General features: G+C 44.4%; 3 protein-coding genes across 9 annotated transcripts in view; all 3 read left to right on the top strand.

Annotated features, from left to right (window-relative positions):
• The first annotated feature begins 463 nt into the window (after positions 1-463).
• On the top strand, positions 464-8,438 carry fam189b (family with sequence similarity 189 member B). 2 transcript variants are annotated; one of them, XM_068736145.1, is made up of 14 exons: positions 464-1,957; positions 2,046-2,102; positions 2,665-2,772; positions 2,926-3,042; positions 3,490-3,597; positions 3,762-3,922; positions 4,006-4,105; positions 4,190-4,256; positions 4,549-4,846; positions 4,941-5,302; positions 5,386-5,427; positions 6,259-6,434; positions 6,588-6,734; positions 6,869-8,438. In XM_068736145.1, the coding sequence occupies exons 1-14, from the start codon at positions 1,724-1,726 to the stop codon at positions 7,121-7,123; spliced, it is 2,232 nt and encodes a 743-aa protein (XP_068592246.1). In that variant the 5' UTR covers positions 464-1,723; the 3' UTR covers positions 7,124-8,438. The 2 variants fall into 2 exon arrangements, with proteins under 2 accessions (XP_068592246.1, XP_068592245.1); XM_068736144.1 differs by having other exon boundaries at positions 4,190-4,262.
• Positions 8,439-9,350: 912 nt separating this feature from the next.
• Positions 9,351-13,527, top strand: fdps (farnesyl diphosphate synthase (farnesyl pyrophosphate synthetase, dimethylallyltranstransferase, geranyltranstransferase)). Of its 2 annotated transcripts, XM_068736259.1 has the most exons (10): positions 9,351-9,499; positions 9,943-10,098; positions 10,186-10,326; positions 11,092-11,172; positions 11,301-11,423; positions 11,499-11,587; positions 11,681-11,753; positions 11,847-11,924; positions 12,016-12,150; positions 12,861-13,527. In XM_068736259.1, the coding sequence occupies exons 1-10, from the start codon at positions 9,497-9,499 to the stop codon at positions 13,059-13,061; spliced, it is 1,080 nt and encodes a 359-aa protein (XP_068592360.1). In that variant the 5' UTR covers positions 9,351-9,496; the 3' UTR covers positions 13,062-13,527. The 2 variants fall into 2 exon arrangements, with proteins under 2 accessions (XP_068592360.1, XP_068592359.1); XM_068736258.1 differs by lacking the exon at positions 9,351-9,499 and having other exon boundaries at positions 9,561-10,098.
• An 894-nt stretch (positions 13,528-14,421) lies between these two features.
• rusc1 (RUN and SH3 domain containing 1) overlaps positions 14,422-23,461 on the top strand; it is a 15,250-nt gene continuing 6,210 nt past the window's right edge. For 2 of the 5 annotated variants that reach the window (XM_068735459.1, XM_068735457.1), the window contains exons 1-3: positions 14,422-14,512; positions 16,182-19,539; positions 21,617-22,459. In XM_068735459.1, the coding sequence (XP_068591560.1) occupies positions 16,305-19,539; positions 21,617-22,459 (4,078 nt within the window). In that variant the 5' untranslated portion in view covers positions 14,422-14,512; positions 16,182-16,304. Of the gene's footprint in view, positions 14,513-14,792; positions 14,857-16,181; positions 19,540-21,616; positions 22,460-23,461 lie in introns of those variants that run through there. The other 3 variants (XM_068735461.1, XM_068735460.1, XM_068735458.1) reach the window with 2 other exon arrangements.

Genomic DNA, 23,461 nt, shown 5'->3' with positions numbered 1-23,461 from the left:
AAAAAGAAGACATGTCAGGAGGAGCAACAGTTTGGGCGGATATATCTATGCAATAGATGTGGGCCGTGTTATGTTTTGGATTGTTTTGTTTACTTCTCATGTTCATTACTGTTCTACTTAAAGACCAAAATAAAAATCCATTCAAATAGTCAGACAGCTTACAGTTAAAGAGCAGAATGTGTCTTTGTGTTACAAGGACACTAAAGGATGTACATTGACACACATGTTGTGTTAGTTCATACTTTAGCCCAATGAGACCAGGCACCTATGCCCCACCCATTCTCACTGTAGGACCCCATGTAGCCTTCTTTTGAACCACAACCCCCCCCCCCATTGCTGGACGAGCTGGAGCCTGTCGCTAGGCAACTGCCCCTCCTTTCCAGCATCAGCACCACGACGGTGTCATAGACTTTTGTGCGCGCGCTCTGCCGCATCTTCAAGTTGCCTGCACGTCATGCGTGCCTTGTCATCACGCAGGGCAGGTTTCGGTTTGCAAACACGATATATAATTCTTTCCCAGTGCCAGAGCTGTAGCGAGGACCAGAGGAGGAGACGCGGGCAGCAGAGGGAGGGGCGAACCAAAAGAATAATTACAAATACACTTGGATGGATTTAAACATGTTATCCCGGAAGGATATATGCTGTTATGTTCATGTGACGTCTGGTGGGAGGCCGTGAGGTGAACGTCCGGGATACATACACACAAACACACGGGCTGAACGGGGTGCCCGCGTGACTGCAGGGAGGAAAGAGGCGGCAGAGGAGGAGGAGGAGGGGGCTCTAGGTGCGTGTGTAGACCACCGCAAAAACCCCCGAGGTGGAGTTGTGAAAGCTCGAAACCCGGGAGGAAAGAATAATTCCAGCCTGACTTCTATTTTTGGTGCAGTTTGAAAATCGATGGAGTATATTTATTTCCTGTTCACGTCGAGGTAATTAGTCTCGGTTACCGAACGAACCGATGATCTTGGGGCTTTGATCTCCACACCGCCTTTTTGCTTATTCGTGACAGGATGAGGACCTAACATAAGGTCGCGGGAGGGGAGGGCACATGTTCGGATGTTGCTCCTCCTGATTGGACATACGGACAGACTGATTCATGTCATCTCTGCTGGGGGTGAAACAACGAGGGATCAGCTGCTTTCTTTGGGATGCTTTAAAATTTGCGGCCTGCTCGTGTCTCCAGTTACCGCAATGCCACTGGCGAGAGGTGGAAGGCAGAAGATGAAGAGGAGGGAGCAGCAAAAAGCAAATGAGTATAACAGGGATTTATAAGTTGCAAAAACTATCACCATTTTGATTGTGTTTAAGTCAGAGAATGGTATTGTAGGCCAACTTTGTGGGTGATAGTGGCCTGTGAACTGCATGAGACACTGTATTGACTGAAGCTATCTTAGTATCATGGCTGAAACGTCATATGAGGTGAGTACGGTGGCTGTGAGTGTGTAGTGGCTGCTCAATTGTCAACTTTCTGCTGACAAAGTTCTTGGACTCACTCACTGGACTACAGTGCGCACCATGGGGCATTGCGCAGAACCTATGGCACCTGCCAGTGGGGAGCTTGGTGCATAATTGTGACAGAGTGGAGCTCTGAAAACCAGCATTTATGTCTCTCCCTCTTCTACTTGCCTGCACTTCTACCCACACAACTGAACTTTGTTTTATGAACCCAGAGTAAGCGTAAAAACCTCTCCCAGCCTCCTCCACACACGCCGACGAGCCTGGCATGCCTTCACCGTCAGACTCCAGCAGCGTGGCTTCGGCCTCGGGGTCTCGAGGCTGGTCAGACAGCCGCAGGGGCATGTCAGGCCGAGGGCCTGGTGGGGCACGGCTACTCCTGTACCTAGGGCTGTGCCACCTGGGCCTGGGGGCCATGGTCCTGGCCTTCTCTTTCACCAGCATGGCCTTCACCTCCTCTGCCCGTGTGAGGCAGTCCTGTCCGTTCTGGGCTGGCTTCTTTGTAAGTGTAAATCTGACTTGAAACCTACTGTATTAAGAATATAACAGCAGAGAGTGTGTTTTCTGATGTGTGTGGTGTCTGTTTGCAGGTGGTGGCATCAGGGATAGTTGGGATAATCTCATGGAGGAGACCTCTGACGCTGGTGGTGTGTATATTTTAATCTGATAAAAGCAGCATTCAAGTCTCTTAGCTATAGGTGTAAAACCATGTATGTCATGCAGCAATGCTGGATTTCCAACAAGGAATATGCACCACTAAAGTATGATAACAACTCAAGTGAAGGGTTGAGAAAACAATCTCACCAAAAGGTCACTTTAAGTAGCTTCACTTCACAGATTAGAATTTTACATGGTCAAATTCTCTTTCTGGGCATTTTTAGGACTTCTCATCCATCTTGGCTTGAAAGCTGAAGTTCAAAGTTTTATCCTTGGATTCAGAAACAGCAGTTGCAAAGTTAAAGAGCCTTAAGGTGGCTCCTGCATATTATTTTATTCTGGGTTTATATGTTGTGTATTCATGTATTGATTCAGTTTAAATGTCTACAAACTAAGTAATCCACAACAAATCCATCCAAAAACCAGTCCTGGTACTTCACTGATTAGTTCCTCCTCTCAGACTGAAGGTATGTTTTTCAGTGAAATCACCTGGTATAATCTTTGGATGGTAGAATAAGACTAACGTTTTTAACTCCCTGCATTTCCCCGCAGGTGTCACTGTTCATGCTGCTGTCTGCAGTGTGTGTGATCCTCAGTCTGGCCGGCTCAATGCTCTCCTGTCAGAATGCACAGATGGTCAAATCTATGCTCACCTGCCAGGTACACTACCTTATGCAAGTGTTGTCTTCTGCACTTTCATGCTGAGACGATGCCCTAGATGCATTGGAAATGTGTCAAGAATAATTGTGAATATGTTTTTAGTGTGCAGTCTCACGCTTCATACCGACCCTCTGTGTTTGGGAATGTGTGTAGGTGGAGAATGGTCTGTGTGTGTGTTGTGCGCCCACTCACTCCTGCTCCATCACAGAGGAGGAGACCCTGGTCCTCTACCTGAATGCTGACTGTCACTCAGTCAAACATCAGCTAAAGGTGGGTAGGATGTGTCTCTTTATTTGAGATTGTATCACCCATGTTAACCATTAAAGGTGTAGGTTCCCCATTTTTCAAGTCTGTCTTGAAATAGTAGCCAGGTGCTCATATTAACATATATTAATATTTTCTCTTGCTGTTAACATCCCTCATGATCCAAGGACAAAGTACAAAGTTCTTGTTTTGTGCAAAATGTATTCAAAAGACACTAATATTAGGGTTCAGCAATTTGAATTGGAAAAATCAAGTGGATATATCTTCCAAAGTTACAGTGTTTTTTGTACAAAATTCAATCTTTTTGTTTCTATCCTCAACAAGGAAACACTGTACAGGGAAAGCAAAAGCTGAAAAATTGTGAACCTATCATTTTAAATATGACACATTTCCACCAATAAATTTGGTCTGTGTTGTCAGATTTTGATTTTCTGACTGTGTATTTCTCTAAAGGACCTTTTGTTCAGTGCATGTGGTCTCAGCATTCTCTCCACCATCATCTGTACTCTGTCCACTGTGACCTGCAGTATCCACATATTCTCTCTGGACCTTGTGCACCTGGTGAGTACAGACACAGCACATTTTACATTTACCAAACTGACTTTTTTTTACTCAGCAATAAACTACACTGCTGCATATTTGAGGACAGACTTTGTTCAAATGTTGTTGCCCATTACATCTATCTGTTGTATGGTATTTGTGTGTTTCCCATTCTCCCTATCCAGCTGGCCCCGCATCGCTCTCGTTCAGTCAACCCAGAATGCACCACTCCTCAGGACGCCTTCCTGACCAACATCATGGACTTTGAGGAGTTTGTCCCACCTATCCCTCCACCCCCCTACTACCCTCCTGAGTACACTTGCAGCTCTGAAACAGACGCTCAGAGGTACCGCACCTAATAAGTATTATTATACATCACTTGTGTGCAGTGTGTAATGATTGTTTGATATGTTCTGTATTAATGTCCAGCATCACCTATAATGGCTCCATGGAGAGCCCCGTTCCTCTCTACCCCACTGACTGTCCCCCTCCTTATGAAGCTGTGATGGGACAAAGAGCTGCAAGCCAGGTGAATATGTGTGTGAATGTATTTGTGTGTGTGTGTGTTATGTGTGATGTCCTATGCTAATCCTTCTCTATTTTGACTGTCAAGGCAACAGTGTTTGACCCTCATGGAACAGAGCTGTCTGGAGAGAGAGGAACTTCTACTGCCTTCAGCGGTGAGGGTGAGAAGATGTTGAGTTTTAAAATGTGAACAATGTGCTGAAAGGACATTTTGGAGACATGGAGATTCCTTTGGTTATTATATCAGAATCAGGGAGTTTATATTTTAAGCAACTATAACTGCTTGAATTTTTCATGAAAATAAAATGGGCCATTAATTCAATTCAGTTATTACTTACAGTATTTTGAAGGAGGTACACAAAATAAAGCAATGCTTAGCCTATGCTTTAAGTTAAACTCAAAGTAAACTGTGTCCCTTCATAATAAAGGATTCTCTTTCTTTATTAGTGTCCATGGACAGTGGGTCTCTGTTGATGTCAGAGATTGTGGACATCCCTGACGATTCCTCCCCCTCTGAGGATTCCTGTCTGATGGAGGTTGGGCTGAGGACCCAGGGGGACAGGGGCAACAGGAACGTTGGCGAGGGGGGAGACGGAGGAGACGGCGGGGAGTACATCAGCTTCCGTGGTCCCCCGTCTCAGACACCAGAGAGTCCTCTGGCAGGAGGACCGAGAGCCAGGCTCTTCCTCAGAGGGGAGAGGTCCAACTCCTGCTCTTCACCCAGCACAGCGACCACCACATACAGGTGAGGACGAACACACACATACAGACACAATTTATTCATGTAAGAGCGCTATGGTTGACAGTGGTATTTTGTGCTGCCCTGTTTTGTCCTGCAGGTCTCCAGTATTGCGTCGGCAGGCCGTGCTAGCTAGTAGCTGTTCCCAGCTGGAAGCTATAGGGAAATCCATCTCTCCACAGCGATCCTCCATCCCAGAGTTTCGAGTTTGCCCCTCCACTCTCTCACGCCAAGGAGACACTCCGGCCTCCTCTGCTCCTCCCATTTCATCCCCCTCACCCGCCAGTGAGCAAAGCAGTGGTCAGGGTAATGGGCCTCTCCTCCTGGGCCAACCGTTGTACCTTCGACGAAGGGCTGGGAAGAGTGAGAAGGATGGAGAGAGTGTAAGAAGGGATAGTGAGGGCCTCCTACGTCTCGTGAGGTCACACAGCGAGCCTGGCATCGGCTCCTCCACTGACACAGGTAAGTCACACGCAAAAAGGTGTACGTCTCCAACATTACCATTTTGATGTCCATAACCTGTCCTTCCTTCTCCTCTTCTGTAGTTGACTTTGGCTCTGGAGGCAGCAAAGTATCTATAGACACAGGTAACAGCTTCTATCTACAGGCCTTTAAAATGTGATGTTCTGGTGGTCTTAAGTTCATAACATCCTGGGTTCAAATCTGGCTTCATTGCACGTCATCACCGCTACTCTCTCTTCGTTTCAGACTCTTTTCACAGTTGACTGTCCAATTAAAGGTGAAAAATCACAAAAGAAAACACTTCTAAGTTGTTTAGATGAGACACATTTCAACACATTTGCACCTGACAGCCGTCATTTATCAAACCCTCTTAGAAACCAGCACAGATATAAACATCAGAGGAGACGTGCTTTTTGCTTCCCTTTTACTAATTTGTACTTAATCCTGGATAAATATCATATTTCAGCACAAAATCATCTGGCATATTATGTAATTCCAATAGAGTTCTATACTCTGTGCAGATATACAGTATACTTAAAAAAGCATCACATATTACAAGCAGAAACAAGCAGAAAACACCCAGAGTGTTTGTGTATTCTAAACTCTTGTGTATTATTTTGCCAACGTCATGTCAGACAGGTAGGGATTCTGTTTAATTTCAGTTACCTTCCCCTTTTATGTAGTTATGCAGTTAGGTTTAGCATTGTGCATTTTTCTTTTTGAGTAGTTTATTCAGTAATGTGTTTTTATTTCTAGTCAAGCCTAGCCTGGTTTGTTATTTTGGCCATGGCTCTCCCAGAAGTTCAGTTTAAGCTTCTGGATTTGGATGAGAATGACAAAATGTGCAAACTGACTCCTGATATTCTTTATCTAGTTTTATGTTACTCCTCGATCCGCTAACTTGTTGAATGAGGATGAAAAATCTGTCTCCTTCTTTCTGACTCCCTCTCTCACAGGTCCATCCTCTGAGGCATGTCTGTTGCCCCACACCGCTTTGCCTCCTGCTGCAGCTCTACCAAGGAAAGGCAGCATGAAATCAGCGGCAACGGGGGTGCAGGTTCCCTCTAAAGCGCCCCCCACCTCCCCGCTGCATTTACCTAAAGACTGTCACCGATCCCTTGGAGACCTTAAAGTTAGTCTGAAAATAGTTGATGCCGAAGCAACAAACACCTAAAATTACAATCGTTAACATTTGCCATGGACATCTTAGCAATAGCTAAGCAAGCTGTTGTTTGATTGCCTTATTTCATCTTCCTCTTCATTGATCTTTTTACTTTTCCTCCAGGTAACTCGGGGTCTGGTGGCTCGCTTCCTGCAGCGCTCCAAACGCAACCTATCGCCCTCCTCCGAGCATGCTGGGAGCGCCGGGCAGGGGCCTAAGAGGAGGAGTGGAGTCGAGGGCGCTGCCACCAACCACCTGCCCTTTGAACAAGTATGACACAAGTTTTGATTGAACTTGTTTATTTCCCCCTATCTTCAGTTCACTGCATCAGAATGATTCATGGTTTCTGCGAGTAAAGCGATCTGCTCTTTGTCTCAATGTTTTCCTGAAAAACTCATCTCCAGGTGTTGCTGACCCCTTGGAGCAACAGCCGAGGATACCCCAACCATCACACCCATCACCCCCATCGCCGTGGACACCACCATTCCCATAGTGACAGTCGACACAACCGGCATTACAGCAGTCTGGCGCCAGAGGGGATCCACCTGCGCAGCTGTGGAGATTTAAGCTCCTCGTCCTCAGCATCACTACGTCGATTAGTGACACCTTATCCACCGCATGGGTCATCGGGAGCTCTTTACTCAGAGTCTGCACTGTGAGGAGAGGAGGAGGGTGAAGGAAGGACGGAGGATGCTTATGAGTTGACATGATTGAAAGGAAGATGGGAGGAAATAAGGCAGGCTGAGGAAAAGCAGAGTCAGAGGCAGTTTAGTGGAGGTATCTTAAAATTTGAACGTCTTCCCTCCTTTTCCTCTTTGTCACCCGAGTTTCCTGAAGCCAACTTTGCAAATGGCCTTATTCAGTGGTGCTCTTCATCACTCTGAACATAAGCCCAGAGCTCACACTATTTCACTGTTCAACATCAGTGAACCGGTCACTAGATGCTTATTTCTTAGCAGTGTGGTCCCTGTTCTAACAGAATGAATCCACAACTGGCCGAAACAACCAACCAGATACATCTTTCCGCTGTATTCTCCACCCGTTCTCCCTCAATACTGATCTGGAGACATATTTTCCTCAAGACTGGAGGCAGAACTCAACTAGCATTCATGCTACAACAACCAGTTACTCAGATGTACATTCAGTCTATCACATAATTATGGGTTGCAATATGCTTTTGGCCCTTTTGTACATTGCAATTCACCCACAGGATCGCTCAGAGAAGTCTCATAGAAACTTATTTTGTCTTCCATTGATTAAAAACAAAGAATCTCAATAGATATAGAGTTAGCTGAGTACAATGTAAGATAAACAGATGAGGTTGCACATGAGGACAAGTGCTCTCACATGGAAAACCCTTAACTGAGTTGCTAATTTTGTCTTTTTCTTTTTGCAATTCAGATTGTTTTTGCATCCAGATTCCCACTTTCTCCACGTTTTTCCACCTACACACTGGCCTTAAAAAAAAAAGGCAGCCAGCATTTTTAACATTAACATTAATGCATGCCACAGACACATGCTAAACGTTTGAAATGTATATTCTGTGAGTGGCCCCTGGACACGGTGGTTTGATTTGCATATGTGCATGTTTTGCTACAGCTTTCCGAATACAGCAGGAACCTTGTGCATTGGACCTGACCGTCTGTGTAACTACGTAACATGTCCTCCGAATGTCTTATCTGCATGTTTTGACAATGCTTCTTATTTTTTTCCTCTTGCATTTGAAATGTGTTTGTGTCAATAGATAGCTGAAGGGGAAGGTCAGAGTCAAAGATGCGCAGTGCTCCCAAAAGTTTTCTGCCAGATGGCCCCAAACATGCCTCTGCATCCTAATTTGATTTTGGTCGGGTTTGAAAATGTTTCAAGTGCACATGCATATCTGTGACACTAGCTAACGCAGCCGGATCCTGTCAGATAAGTGGTGTAAATTGCACTGCGACTGAAGAGTCTCCTGCAATAAATGTTGGTATTTGTTAGGAGGCTGGGCTTCACATATGCTTTGGCACGGTTCTCTTTGGACTCGCAGGGGTTCTGGATAGGTGGTAAATGAAAAGAAAAGCCATGGGCAGCTGATAGTGAACATATGATGGGTCTGGCAGCTCTGGATACTCGGTATTGAGTATATCAATATTTGTGTCAGATTGGAGTGTTTTTTCTTTGGAAAGTATTTTTGATGTGCTCACAAAGTGATGATATTGACTCCATATCAGGAAAGGCACATTTTGGATATACTCATATGTATTTACAAAATTTTAAAAATGCACACGCACACACACTTAGCCTGCTCACAGATGCAGGCACACCCATACACTCCCTTATTAAGGCATTGAGCTGTATTTCTACCTCCTGTCTTGCATTAAACATTATTTATTTGAAGAAATGTATATCTGTATGGCAGGCTTAACAGGCTAGAGCCTTGAAACCTGAATAATAAATGTATCTTAACATGACACGTATTCCAGATTTTAAATGCAGTGTCAATGGCAAAACTTTCAATGCAAGTTATGTATTTCAAAATATGAAATAAATGATAGACAAATAAAGATACCTATGTTGATGGTTTTTCTTTTTTTTACCAATTATGAAGAGCTAAATCCCAGGGTTTGATTTTTTTTATCTCTGTTTTATGTTTCTCTTTTCTGCTCTAAAAGTTTAACTATTACTATAATTATCATAGTTGAGGCTCACACCTTATCCTCACTCCACCTTAACCCCACCTCTTCTCAAATCCTATTGGTCAGCCAGTGTAAAAGCCCATCCTGGTTCGATGGTACCGGCCAATCAAAAGCACAACGTCAAGTGGAGCCTTCCAAAAGTCCACGCCCATATGCACCACTCGCAGTAGATGCTGGGGAACGTAGTTCTGCTGCTGTGTATTAAAACGGACAGCACCACGACAGCGAACTACAAATTGCACATCCTGGTTTAAGGAGACGTTCACAGACTTCAGTTGGACCGAAGACGAAGAAACAGAAGATAAACTACTTTGCTATTGTAAATCAAAGAGTTTAGGACAAGAGGACAGTATCATTATGGTATGTAAAGGCGTGTGTATGAACGAAATAAATAATTTAATACGGTATGATATAGCTAGCTTTGTGAACAGCCTGGTTGAGCTACCATCATCTACTGTTACCTACAAAGTCATTGCTCTAATCCTTGCTCTTGTTCACTGAGCTCAGTAGGCGAAGAGACTATGGCGCTATTAGTTTGGTAGTTCTCCTCAACCGGAACACGTGTAACGTTTCGTGGTTAAAGCTATGTCACCACTGCAACGTTAGCTTTGAAACGGAACAGTCCGACTGGGTGTTTAAGCTCAGCTTGTTGACGGTTAGTCGGGACGTTTGCACAGTTGAGAATGAGACGTCTGCTGAGCTCGCTCATTAAAGCCCCCAAAACAATCCGGACCATGTGGCACGCCGTCTCCCCGCTTAGATTAAAAACAACGTCGGTTCTGATGTGCACCTCGTCTCTGCAGGGAGACAGCCTTTGCAACGGGACGCACAGCAACAACAAGGCGCTGCTGTCCGATCCTCAGCTATTCGAAGCCCAATTTGACGACCTGGTGACGGAGCTTTCGGAGAGCGACCTCGCGGACCCCGCGCTGGCCGATGCTCTAAACAGGTTTAGAGAGGTATGTATGTCTGTCTTTTACATAGTTACTTCTGACGAGTGCACTGCTATTTCCTGTTGTTCCTATATGCGTCCTTTCCCCTCTCAGGTTTTGGTGTACAATTCCCCTGGAGGCAAGAGGAACCGAGGACTGTCTGTGATCGCTTCACTGAGGGATCTTCTCTCTCCCACTCAGCTCGCACAGGACACAGTGCGGCGGGCTCTGTTGGTTGGCTGGTGCATTGAGTTGGTAAGGACATGTTGTGTGTTAAAGGATAAAGCTGGCAGTATTCCACATTTTTCCTATTGCAAATAAATCATGAATAAATGGCCAAAACCAGCATTGCCAGTGCAGCCTATCCCTGCATTTCTGCCCATAAACTAAACGCATCAATTAGCCATATATTTATAGTTGGTGACAAGTTTCTTAATTATGACGAACACTTTAGTTTGTTTTGAGTCAATCCCACATACACCATCCTGATGCTGTACACTAAATGTCCACTAGTGCTCCAAATCCTTAAATAGTCTCCATCAAATGCTTTATTTTCCTGTTTGAGTAACAGTTGCTGGTACTACATTGCTTAGCTTTTTAAGAAATGTACTTCTTTATACATGTAGATATATATTTGTGACCCCTTTTTTAAGGCTGTGTGTCTCTGGCAGGAACAAATGGGCAGGGAGGTCAAAGCATTGTGTGGTCTGAGCGAGGGATGTAGAAAGTGAGGAAAGGGCCATTAGCCTCCACTTTAGGACCCTGGCGATCCTATCAGATTGTCTCTACTTCAAATCATTAAATTCACACCATCCATCACAATATTATTTATTTATGATTTTCTTTACACCCAAGCTCCACAAGATCAAAGTTGGGCTTTACAAAGCTTTTTTGTTGTTGTTGTCATGTGCTTCCCAATGTGTCACTGAAAAAGCTCACTAGCACAGACTCAGACTGATTGTTGTAAAGACACTTTGCAAGGTGTCCTCAGTGTTACACCTGTGTCTCTATTGCTTGCAGCTTCAGGCATTTTTCCTGGTGGCAGATGACATCATGGATGGATCTGTGACTCGGAGAGGACAGCCCTGCTGGTACAAGAAGGTGAGACCTGATATATTCCAGAAAAGGAGGGACTATAATGTTGTTTTTGTTGTTGTGGGATATTTTATTTTCCCACTACAAATGATGCTGTCAGTTTTTCAAGTGAATCCTGTCTGTTTGTTTTTAAGGATGGAATCGGTCTGGATGCCATCAATGATTCATTTCTCCTAGAGGCGGCTATCTACAGACTGCTTCGCAGACATTGCAGGGATCAGCCGTACTACGTCCACCTACTGGAGCTGTTTACTGAGGTACTATATGTCCTGATTGATTACACAGGTACACACGATAACACAGGATTCTTACTGCACCTCTTTTTGTTTCAGACATCTTTCCAGACCGAGCTCGGCCAAGCTCTGGACCTCATGACTTCTACCCCTGGTCAGGTTGACCTCAACAGATTCACCATGGATAGGTAGTGAAGATAAATCTGAAAAGTACATTTGCAGAGAAGGATGTTGTTTACAAAAGAAAATGGGTGTAATTTTTTTCTCTCCTTGTCTTTCAGGTATAGAGCTATTGTAAAATACAAGACTGCATTTTACTCTTTTTACCTCCCAGTGGCAGCTGCGATGTATATTGTGAGTTTGTTTATTTTTTACACACATGACGAAAGTGAAGTAAGAGAGAAATGTTCTAGTCTTTCTCATAACTACTTTACCTTACTTCTGTAGGCAGGGATTGAGAGTGAAGAGGAACACAATAATGCCAAACACATCTTACTTGAGATGGGAGAGTTCTTTCAAATACAGGTAGCTACTTTTACACGTCTTCCAGCTTTCATGCAACACATTTAACCATATGCTGCCGAGTTAATAACCACCAAATGTTGATCATTTGCAGGATGACTACTTAGACTGTTACGGAGACCCCGCTGTGACGGGAAAGATAGGCACAGACATCCAGGATAACAAATGTAGCTGGCTGGTGGTGACAGCGCTGGAAACCATGACTCCTGAACAAAGAGCAGAGCTGAAGGTGAGACTTCACAAAACAACCCTTTCTGTTCAAATATGTACCGATATTATTATTATTATTATTTGGCAAACATTAAAGGACCAATGTGTAGCATTTTGGGGGATCTATCCACAGCAATGGAATATAATATTAAAGGTCATATTGTAATGTTTGTGTGTCGACGAATAATTAAAAAATAATAATACAGAATAACAGAACCATTAGAAAGGTGTCAAATAAAAGTATTGCTTTTCCTTAAAAAAAATATGATTGGCTAGAAAGGCCCATTCGCATTTTCGCATCAGCAACCGAGGTTCTCCTACACGCTATGCTCGCCGTAGAAATATCAGTTGGTTGCAATCTGCAACCCCACCTCTAGATGTTGACTGGCCCTTTAAATACAATGCATATTTTGGTTATATCTCTGTGCTGTACATTTGAATTTGAGCAATGACCTGTTGACAGATTTTCTCATTTGAAGTAAGTGACCTTTTCAAAAAATGGTGTAATTCTATCTTCAGCTAAAATGTCATTCAACATACAAACAAGTATACATTGCAGCAAAATAAACTTTATTTATTATAAAATAACAGTGAAACTATGTTTTTATGGTTTGGATCCTTCCACTACTCCCTGTATGTGTTTGCCTCTGCTCCCACCTTTTTAGAAATTCTACTACTCATTTGCTAGTACATTAGCAAAACTTAATTTAATTTTCACCTCTTCCTCAGGCATGTTATGGGCGCCATGATGATGCCTGTGTAGAAAAGGTCAAAGCACTATACAACACCCTGAAAATGCCAACATTGTACCACAACTATGAGGAAGAGAGCTACCAGCGGCTACAGAAACTCATTGCTTGTCATGCTCAAAACCTTCCCCACTCAATCTTCCTCAACTTCGCCAAGAAAATCTACAAGAGGAACAAGTGAGCGGGAATGGTGGTCACAAACAGCGTCAGGTGCATCAGCCTGGTTCTCTTTTGACTTTTACCATGATGCACAGAATAACTTTGAAGTGGTTTGTAGATATTTGGTTGCAAATGTCATCAAACAGTCTGCCTCTTTTACACCGTTCACTACATTATTGAACCCAGTTCATGATGTACAGTGTCTCAGGTTGATTCTCCACTGGAGAATACCATAGATAGAAGTATGACACTGAAATGATAAACACAAATAAAATCAGATTGTTGAAATTGTTTTAATTTTGTAGGAATAGATTTATTAATTGATTAGAATCTAAAAGGAACATATATGACAGCAGATGTATCCTGACAGGGGACAGAGGGTCAAACCTCATCAGCTTTCTAATTCCATATATTTTTATATTGCTGCTGTAAAGTCTGTACTGCCCTGAATGTTATTATTGCTTTTAATAAATAATGTATGAACAGTATTTTTCCTCTTTTCTCTTCATCCTTCTGATGTTTGTTTGTTTGTTTGTTTGTTTGTTGGACAGAAATGATTTGTTGATTAAAATTGACGAATCAGGGGGCGAGGGGGTCTCCCCCCCCCCCCCCCCCTACTTCCAGTGCCCTTGCCTCGACCATACCTATTTTTCAACTTTCCCTTCATTTTTATCTCATCTACATCCTTGTGAAGTTTCGTGACTACATCTTGCATAGTTGTTACACTATCGCTGTGACAAAATCTTTCCACAGACAGAAATATAAACACCTGACAAAGTACTCACTGCCTCTGTGGTATTTCCCGCTGCAGTATGGTGTCTCCAGGACCACATTTGATGACTCACACACAGACTCACAAGCTGAAAACAATACTAGTATCGCTGTTGAACCTGGTAATTCTATCATTTTGAAAAACACTTAATTGTTTCAGTCATTTCTAAAGCAAAAATTTATAAAATGCCACTGTTTCTAGCTTTTCAAATGTGAGAATTTGATGCTTCCGTTTGTGATTTGTTATAGTAAACCATATAATTGGGCTCTGGGCAGTAACAATGGGCATTTTGACTATTAAATGACGTCTTATAGATTAAATAATAGATTTATCAAAGATGTAGTTGACAGATTAATCGATAATAAATAAAGCCAAAAAGTAGTAGTTGGTGTTCAAATTAACCTGCAGAGTCTATTCTTTTGTGACAGATAAATCATGAATAAATTGCAGCTAGCTCTCAAAACTAATATTCTTGAAGGAGGTGAAGCTGAAAATGACTCAAGATAAATTGGATGTGATGATAAGGCAAGTACGGGGTGTGGCTTGGTTGGGTTGAGGGGGTTGGCAAAGGTTTGCTGGATGCTCGCGAGAAGACAGATGCTGAGGCTGTCACCGTCTAGAGAGATTCACATTCACACGGACTGTGATGCGAGCGAGCCCGACGAGATGGAGACTTTCATCCATCTAACCTGAATCTGATCGTGAGTCGAGTCCTCATTTATTATCGTACTATATATGTCATTTAAAAAAAATGTGAACCTGCAGAGTCTAGTCGGGTAAGCAAAACATTATATTCTCAAACGACTCCTGCGTAGATCTATAAACATGAAATTCCGCTGTTAATGATATTTGTTGAGTAATTTTTAGGTCAAATGCATTATCATTATCGGTTTTAACTGGAATCTAAATATTATATGTAATAATGTAGTTATAATAGGGGCGGATGGGCCTGTATTTCAGGGCGATGCGGTTGGAGGTACCCCCTCCTCCCCCCCCTCCCCTCCTTCCCGTCTCCATCAGCTCTGTGGGATCGATACATGCAGGGGTAAATACTGTACACGGGACGGCTTGAATTACATCTGATGATATGCTGTTTTTTGTGCTATTTCAAGGCTTTGTTGGCTTTAATGTCATTCCGACGAAGGCCCATGTGTAAGCAAGCACTGGAGTGATTTATATTCCTCAGTGAAGTGAAGGGCACTGTGGAGGAATATAAGAGCAATAGCCTTCGGTAGATGGGCTTTTAAAAGGCAGACTCGGTGCTGTTCAGTGCTGCTGCCTGATTATTTCATGCTCTAGTTAAATGTTCAGTCATTGCTCTAGGTACGTGTTTTTTTATTTTTTACATTATTTCTTTTGATCTAGATCTCACTGCCTCTCTTCAGCTTGTTAGGGTGGACTGGTTCAGATAGAGACAGCCTGACTACTGTAAACTCATGAATATCAGTGCTCAGTGAAGCTGAACATGACCGATAAGGATGATAAAGTGACAGTTATTAAGCTATCAATTAACTGGCAATTATTATCATGGGGATCATTTCATGTGGTGTGTGTGTGTGTGTGTGTGTGTGTGTGTGTGTGTGTGTGTGTGTGTGTTTGTTTGTTTGTTTGAATAGATAGCTAGATAGATAGATAGATAGATAGATAGATAGATAGATAGATAGATAGATAGAGCCAAGGAAATAGTAAAAGCTCAATGTTTCTAAAAGCTGTACAGTATTGCTCAACAAAATATGTAATATTTTAAGGGTAGCAACTAGCAATTGTTTCATTATCAACTGATCTGTCTATCATTTTCTTGATTAATCAATTAAGCAGTTTATCTACAATGTCAGTCATTTTTTTAAATGACCATCACATTTTCCTTAAGGTGATGAGTCCAAGGAGACATCTTCAAATGTCCAAAATGCAAAGATATTCAGTTTACTATCATGAAATCTTTAAAAACCAGCACATATTCACATTTGAGAAGCTGGAATCAGAGAATATTTGGAATTCTTGCAAATATTAACATAGAAGCTTATTCATTTACTGTCAATTTATAAATTGACCAATTGTTTCAGCTTGAATTATTTTCATTAGGTGGTGATGTTTGATAATGTGCCTTTTTTTTTTTTTTTACAGCACTGTGTGTGAGACAGTGTGTGTGTGTGTTCATATCACTGCTGTTGCCTTCCAGGACCTGGGCTGTGATGATTATAAAACAAAAAGCTTGAAATGAATTGCGTTTTAATGGATAGTCCAGATGATTTGTTTAACTCCAAAGACTAAGCCTAATATGAAAACGTGTGTAGAGCAAGAAAAAAGGTTTTTAAAAGCATAATTTAGCTGGTAGTCGTTATTCACTGTGTGTCTTCTTTGATGTTACAGGATCTTGGGAATCAAGCCAAGATGTGACCGTCACGGCGCATCATAGTTTGGATCAGTCCTTTACAACACTTGTTTCTATAGCAACAGAAATATCAGAGAATCCTAAAAAGTCCCATTCCCACAATGCAGTCCTCCAGCTGCTCCTCTCAGCCTCCAAAGCCGCGGCGCTTTGACGTCAGCAGGCGGACCAATACCGTAGCTGGACTAAAGTCTCAAGGCCCTGGTTTCCAGAGAGAGGATAAAAACATGAACACGATCACCACTTCCTCCCCACGCCGGGCTACCAAAGCACCCCCTGCACCCACCAGGACCAGGGTGGCAGTGCAGCCTCGAGCACCAGTAACCCAGTCCAGGTTTGGTTCACAGAAACAGGGTTCCACCTTCTCCAAATCAGTCAAGCCCAAACCCAAGAGTGCTCGTGCATCTGCGGCAGCCAAAATTGCACCAGCAGCCGCACCACCTCCGCTTCCCTCTGTTCTCCCTCTTGACCCGAACTGCAACGAGCCAAGCCTCCCGTGTCTGTGCTGCGATGGCCGCTCCCCGCAAGACAATAACAGCATGTTCAACCATAACCACAACAACAACAACACCATCTCTATCAGACAGCAACTGCAGCTACCCCCACCCCCGGCCCCGTTGCCCCAGAGGCAGGATGGGAAAGGGACCAAGGAGCAGCCTCAACCTCCCTCCAAAGCACAGGCCCAGCTGGAGGCCTCTGCCCGTCCTGCTGCCAGTCTGGAAAATGAAGGCAAGAATGCAGCCGCAAGCGCTAATCTGGACAACAAGAAAAATGTAAAAGTAGAGGAAGAAGACGACGAGGAAGAGAGCAGTGGGGATTTTGATATTGATGATGTTGAAGAGGCTGACAATGATGACGACGATGACGATGATGACACCCTCGTCCCCTCATGCTGTGACTGTCCCCCCTCCCTCCTGGAGTTTTCGCTCTCCTCCTCTACCTCGTCGTCCTCCACTTCTATCAGCTCCTGCTCTGATCTGGATTCTGATTGTGCAGATCAATCCGCCTCCATCTGCTCTTCTCACAACCAAGATAATCTGACAGTTGCTCTGTCCCCTAAAGACCGCTCTCCCCCACAAGCCCCTGAATGCAAACCTCCTGCGCGTTCACCCCCATCCCTTCCTCTTAGCCGCAATCCCTTCGTCTTAACATCACATTCCCCAATTCCCCCTTGCTCCCCAGATGAGGGCTACCCCTCTGCCCTGGACTCCCCTTCTCCTGACTACTTAGGGGCCAACGGTGATTCTGAGGTCACCAAACAAGGTTTGCTTGACTTTCTAGAATCTGTCGGTGAGTTTGGGAAAATGGAGCGCTTCAGCCAGGTGATCCAAGTGGCTCGTTGGGATCTGGAGGGGGAACAACACTGGGATGTTCTGAGGGATCGGCTAGATCACCTGGATCGCTTGGAGAAGGTGAACCGGGAAGTGAAACTGGCCTACATCGCCAAACTCCACGAGGAGGGATTTGATCTTGGAGATCTGGATGAGCAGGATCTCTCAGATGTCATGGATGAAATGGGCAACATCGACATTCCCTGGAAGTTGTATAAAAGTGGCCGAGGAGCATTGGGAGACTCTCAGGAGTTTTCAGATGCAGGGGTTGACCTCACTGCTCCATCAGACTGTGAGGATCCTCTAGTTCCTGATTCCCTTACCCCTTCTCCTGTCGAGCCGCCACCAAGACCCCCCAAACCTCCAGCGCGTCATGCCAGTGTGAGCTCTGACCTCCACACCTACATCAATATCAGCAGGGAGACCACTTCCATGGCTGTGTCCACCTCTCCTACATTGTCTACTTTCTCCCCTAACTCCTCATCCCCCACTTTCACAACTTTTAGGTGTGAGAAACCCCTACCTCCATCTCCTCCCTCCATCCCTCCTCTTCCCACCTCTAAACCGGTCCCTTACCTCACCCTTTATACCACCCCATCTCCACCTCCATCTATCCCCACCCCAACTCCTCCCATCCCTCCCCCTCGGAAGCGTCACCTTGCCAGGAAAGAGGCACAGCGGCTCGCTGCTCTCCAATCCGAACAGGAAAAGACCCCCCTTTCCCTTCCTCCTTCCACCACATGTCCCCCACCTCTGCCTCCTCCGCCAGTTATCTCAATCGCCTCCTCATCTCCCCCTGCAATACCAACTCCACCTGCCCTGCCTCCTCCCCCCTCCTTCCATGCACTGGATGTAGAGATTCGGAAGCTATTGATGCTTGCTGGATTGACCCAAGCTGAGCTCCTCAAACTCAGCCCTGAACTTGGTGTTTGTGTTGGAGGGTTTGAGAATGAGGTTGATGGAGATCATGTTATCTCGTTCAGGTCTGGGGAGCTACATGAGTTCAGACTAAAAGATCAGAATGAGATGAAGGAATGTGACACAGAGTTGATGGCTAGAGACAGATGGAGAAGCAGAGGCAAGATGGATGGAGATCGAAGAGCAGATATAACTGAAGATGGCAAAACAAACGAAGAGAGCACACAAAGAACCACCTCGTTCACTGAGATGGCAAGGAGAAGGAAGAGGATCAGTGGTCTGTCCTCCGACCCTTACCTTTTTAGCAATACACAGGAAACCAAAACAAAGAATATGGGCTTTGAGTCTTTCCGGTATCCTGCTGAGGTGCTAGATTCACCTCCCCCTCCTCCTCCTCCTCGCCCCTTACCCCCAATCCCGCCATCTGTGCCACACCACAAAATCAGCACTCTCAAGGCTAACTCTGCACAGCCTGAGCGATTTGATTGGCTCATAGCATTCACACCTGACCCTGAAGCGCCACCACAACATCCACCCCTGGCGGTGAGGAAATCTCATGTGGAAAATCAAAAGAAGCTCAGTTCTTCAGGGTCATCTCCAGGGGTAGCGCCAAAAGTCACGACTTTTAAAGAGCTGCGTTACCGCAACAAGAGCACCTTCCTCCCAACAAAGGTGATCACTGATCCAGACCCTGACCCAACAGTTATTACTCCAGATGCAGATATACTGTACAACCTGAGGTGGAGAAGAGAGATGGCAGGCGGCGACGGCAACCAATGGGAGTACACCTCTCAGGCTCAGGCCTTTTTTATGCAGCCACCACCGGCCCTTACCTCAATGGCCGCTCTGAAGGAAATGCTCCAGAGAGCTGATGAGGAAGGTAGACAACCGGAGCTGTGCCCATCACAGAAAATTGGCTGCTCAGTCAGCGACAGCAGCCTGTGGACCATGGGCAGAGAGTGGGAGGATGAAGAAGTTAAGAGGGAGGAAAAGGAAAGGAAAGAAGAAGAGGAGGTGGAGGTAGAGAAGGTGGCAGTGGAGGTGAGAGGACGAGCCGATGGCGGAAGGACTTTTGAAACAAGAACTACAGGTGAGTGGGAATTAGCATGATGGTGCAAATGATAATAAAGGAGTCAGATTAATTTAATGACATAGGGGAAGGGATCTGCGTGTGCATGCAGTTTTGTGTGTGCATGGGACAAAATAAACACATCAAAGTAACTCAGTGTAATTTAAACAACAAAACAGATCTGGGATGGGCAGATGATGGACAGAAAGAGATGCACAGATAAGATCCTCGGACAGTGGAATAGAAAGAAACAGAAAACCAAGGGTTGACTCATTTATGTAAATGATAAATGGACCGACAGTGAAGAGATGGAGGATGAGCATGAGTCACAGAAAGGCGTGATACGTGATATGATGGATACATGATGACAAGGGATAAACAGAAGGTGGTTGCAGATGAGGGAAGCTAACAAGACAGTGGAAGCTGCAGAGGGAACATGAGCAATATAGAGATGGAGGGATAAGGTGAGGGGAGTGAAGGTAATATGAGGAGAAAGAGGAGGCTGGAAACTTTCCAGCCAGTTTTCCTGCACTGGTTATTAAAGTGTGATGTCATCACGGCCTTATTCAATTATTCATCCACTCTTTAGACCCACAGGGAGGGGGATAATGGAATGCCCACTGAGCTCACCACCTTTCTCCTCAGTCTTTCTACCTTCAACTTCTCATTGTGTCCTAAAAAAAAAGTCTTTCTCTGCCTCTTTACTGGTTTTAAACAACATCTACTTGGGATGTTTATATGCTTTTCTCTTTCTGTCTATCCTGTCTCTCTGCTTCCCCCACTTTTGCTCCCTAGAGTTGCACAAGATCAAGTTACTTATCTCTTTCAGTGCTGCAGTTTGCTACATAAACCCTAAGGATTAGATTGTTAGTAGAGTGTATGTTTGATTTAAATTGCTCATATTCTCAGCCAATCAGCTGCTAAAATTAGTTCTCTTCTTGTATAATTACTTGGGCATTATTTAACCTTTGTTTTCTGATTATAAAAGTTGCTGAATTACTAATGACTTATACGCTGCAGGAGTTTCCCTCAGAAACCCCTGCAACAAGCCAGAAATAGGTGTGTACACCTTTAAGAGACCAGGGGGTGGATCCAAGTATATGGGCCAATTGCTGAAAGCTGGTGTCAGAAAAATAGGAAGTATCATGTGTTTGTTACAGTTCAGAGACAGCTCAAGTCTAACCAAGGTATGGTTGCTTTCTAGCTCATTTTGTAGCCCATAGCCAAGCCGTTTGTCACAGGTAATTGAGGAACGAAAATTGTTGTAGCCACAATCTCTTAATCTCCACAGAGACAGACATGGTGATTGTGCAGGAACGGACAGAAGTCTGCTATCTGTTGACTGACTCAGCATTACACTCTATGCTGTATTGCTGGAGAGGGGAGGGGTGGTGGTGTGAAAGAAGCTAGAGAGGTAGAAAACAAACGGCAGCGCAGAGAAAAAGAGAAGAGAAGGTGATCCAGAGGTGATGATAGCACTGCAGTAAATTACAAAACTGTTATACTGTTACTTTATATTCATAACTCTTAATTCAAGTATGAAATAAAAGTGAAACCAGATGCTGTAAAGAAAACCCACATTGAAATATGATGAATATTTGCAATTGATGGTGGCATTTTAGATGATGTTGTCAGTGGGGAATAAGTAGTATTTCTACTGTGCAGCTGTAGTGTCAAACACTCTTAAATGAATAACTGTGGTTATTTCCCTTCATGAATCAACTCCATTGACTCTCATGCACTGTCAATGTGTAACTGTCAATCAACTGTTTGACTTGTTTAAATACTGCATTACTGCATGATGTTACATGATGACAATTTCTGCTGGAATACATTCATGAATGTGCATTTTTCTCTCGACAGACACTAACATTTTCTGCATCTCTCTCTCTCCTTCCCATTTCTCTGCCACATTTTGGGTTTTTTTTGCTTTAAACTTCCTTGTTTTTCTCACCTATCCATCCCATTTTGTTGTTTCCATTGTTTGTCCATGGCTCCACTTTGCTCCCTCATAATCGCTTTGCTTGTGCACCTGCCCTCTCCATCCTGACTTCTGCACCTTAAATTTTTTGGCCTTGTTACCCTTTCCAATAAGCAGTTTCCTCCCCACCACTGTCCCTCGCCCAGTCCTCCCAACCCTATTTCCTCCACACCGCCCTCCCTTCCTATCATCCAGGCTACTGTAACTCCCAGCCCTTTGCAGATCCCAGACCCCACAGTCATGCAGGCAGGGAGTCCACAGACAAACACTGTAACACACAGTGGGCCCCTGCTGCCGGCTCAGCTTGTATCCACAGAGATGATTCCAGCCCTGATTTAAACTCTGGCTTTAACTATGAATCTCTGGATGATTTTGGTGCAGACTCTCCTTGTGATTATGGGAATATGTTTAACACACACAGGGTCCTTGCGTCTGACTCTATCTGTAATTTCGATTCTCTATACCGCAGTGACTCAGACACACACACTAAGTCAGACACACCTGTTAGTGGCACCACACAGGCTCCAGGTTGCATGACCCCATATAAGAACATAGATGTCATGATGACGTATTCAAACAGTATCAGCGCTATGGACTCGCTGTATTCAGAAAAGCACACAAACTCGCACATGGATCACAACAGCAACAAGGCCAGGACATCTAAGGAGCTTCCTCCTCTTCCTACATATTACTTGTACCACCCGAAAAACTGCCCTCTGCACAGGGGTGCCCCTCCTCGCCTCTCCCCTATCGGCGCCCTCTCCCCTCCCCAGCGTCCCGGTGCGCCCCCTCCAGGCGTAACAGGCTCCTGCCTCAGCTCCCCGCTTTTCCCCCGCTCTCACACCTTGCCTGCCCTCACTGCTCCCCTCTACTATCCAAACCTCTACCCTCCTATACCGCCAAGGGTGCCCGCCCTACCCCCAAAACTCTACCAGGCTCCTCCGCAGTCACGCGTGGCGAGTAAGATTCCTCTCTCTCTCTCTCTCTCTCTCTCTCTCTCTCTCTCTCTCTCTCTCTCTCTCTCTCTCTCTCTCTCTCTCTCTCTCTCTCTCTCTCTCTCTCTCTCTCCATCTCCATCTTATACACTCTCTCTTTGTCATCTTGCTTGCATGCATGTCTGTCTGTCCTTTTTACTGGCTGTTTCTGTCTTTGTTCTCTGCCCTGCATATAGTGTCTCTCAGACTTTTGTCACTTTCTCGACCCGGGGGATTTGCAGATTTGAAAGAACTAGGTAACTGTAGCTTCTTTTATGTATCAGAAGGTAGCTCCCTGCAGGTCATCTGGTACGTCTCATCTACACTTCTCTTTCAAATCTGCAAAGGGCCTTCAGAGGGGTGACAGCTGTTCCTGTCACAGGGTGCCTAGAGTTGCTCTCATGGGTCTCTCTCTTTCCTCGTCTCCCTCTGTCTGTCTGTCTGTCTGTCTGTCTTTGTGTCGGTCTCGTCTGGTCTGTCTTCGTGTTGTTTCCGTTTTTTGCACGGTATGTTGAAATGGATACACGCATTTCATGCCAGGCACAACCCAAGTAGCTTGTTCATTATGTTGTAATGTCATTTTTTTAAATTTTAAGTTAAACTTTATTATCTTTGTGTACATGTAGGGCAATTTCAAAGTAATTAAGGTCCACTGCATCCTGTTCATTATATGAATGTATTTATATAACTAGTTTATATAAATAATTTTATGTGAACTGTACACAACACATGCCCTTTGAACGTGTGTGTAATTGGATCTGACCTGACTGATGTGGTAGCTTATACAACTGTGTCGCCCCTAGCTCGATAGTTTCTCCTGTCTAGGCTTATATTAAGTATGTATGAGTGTGTTTGAGTGTGAGTCAAGATCAATGCATGGGATCCTGTTTGTCCCTGATGCATACAGAAAGTTGTCTTCACAGATCCAGATGTTGAAAGCTCCCCACAACCAACCAATACTTACAGGATGTCTTCACACACTTTGTTT

This window comes from Cebidichthys violaceus, unplaced genomic scaffold (assembly GCF_023349555.1).
Source record: "Cebidichthys violaceus isolate CVI_PGR_0920_01 unplaced genomic scaffold, fCebVio1.0.p SCAF_7, whole genome shotgun sequence".
NCBI lineage: Eukaryota > Metazoa > Chordata > Actinopteri > Perciformes > Stichaeidae > Cebidichthys > Cebidichthys violaceus.
The sequence above is the reverse complement of the archived record's forward strand: the minus strand, read 5'-3'. Positions and strand labels throughout refer to the sequence as shown.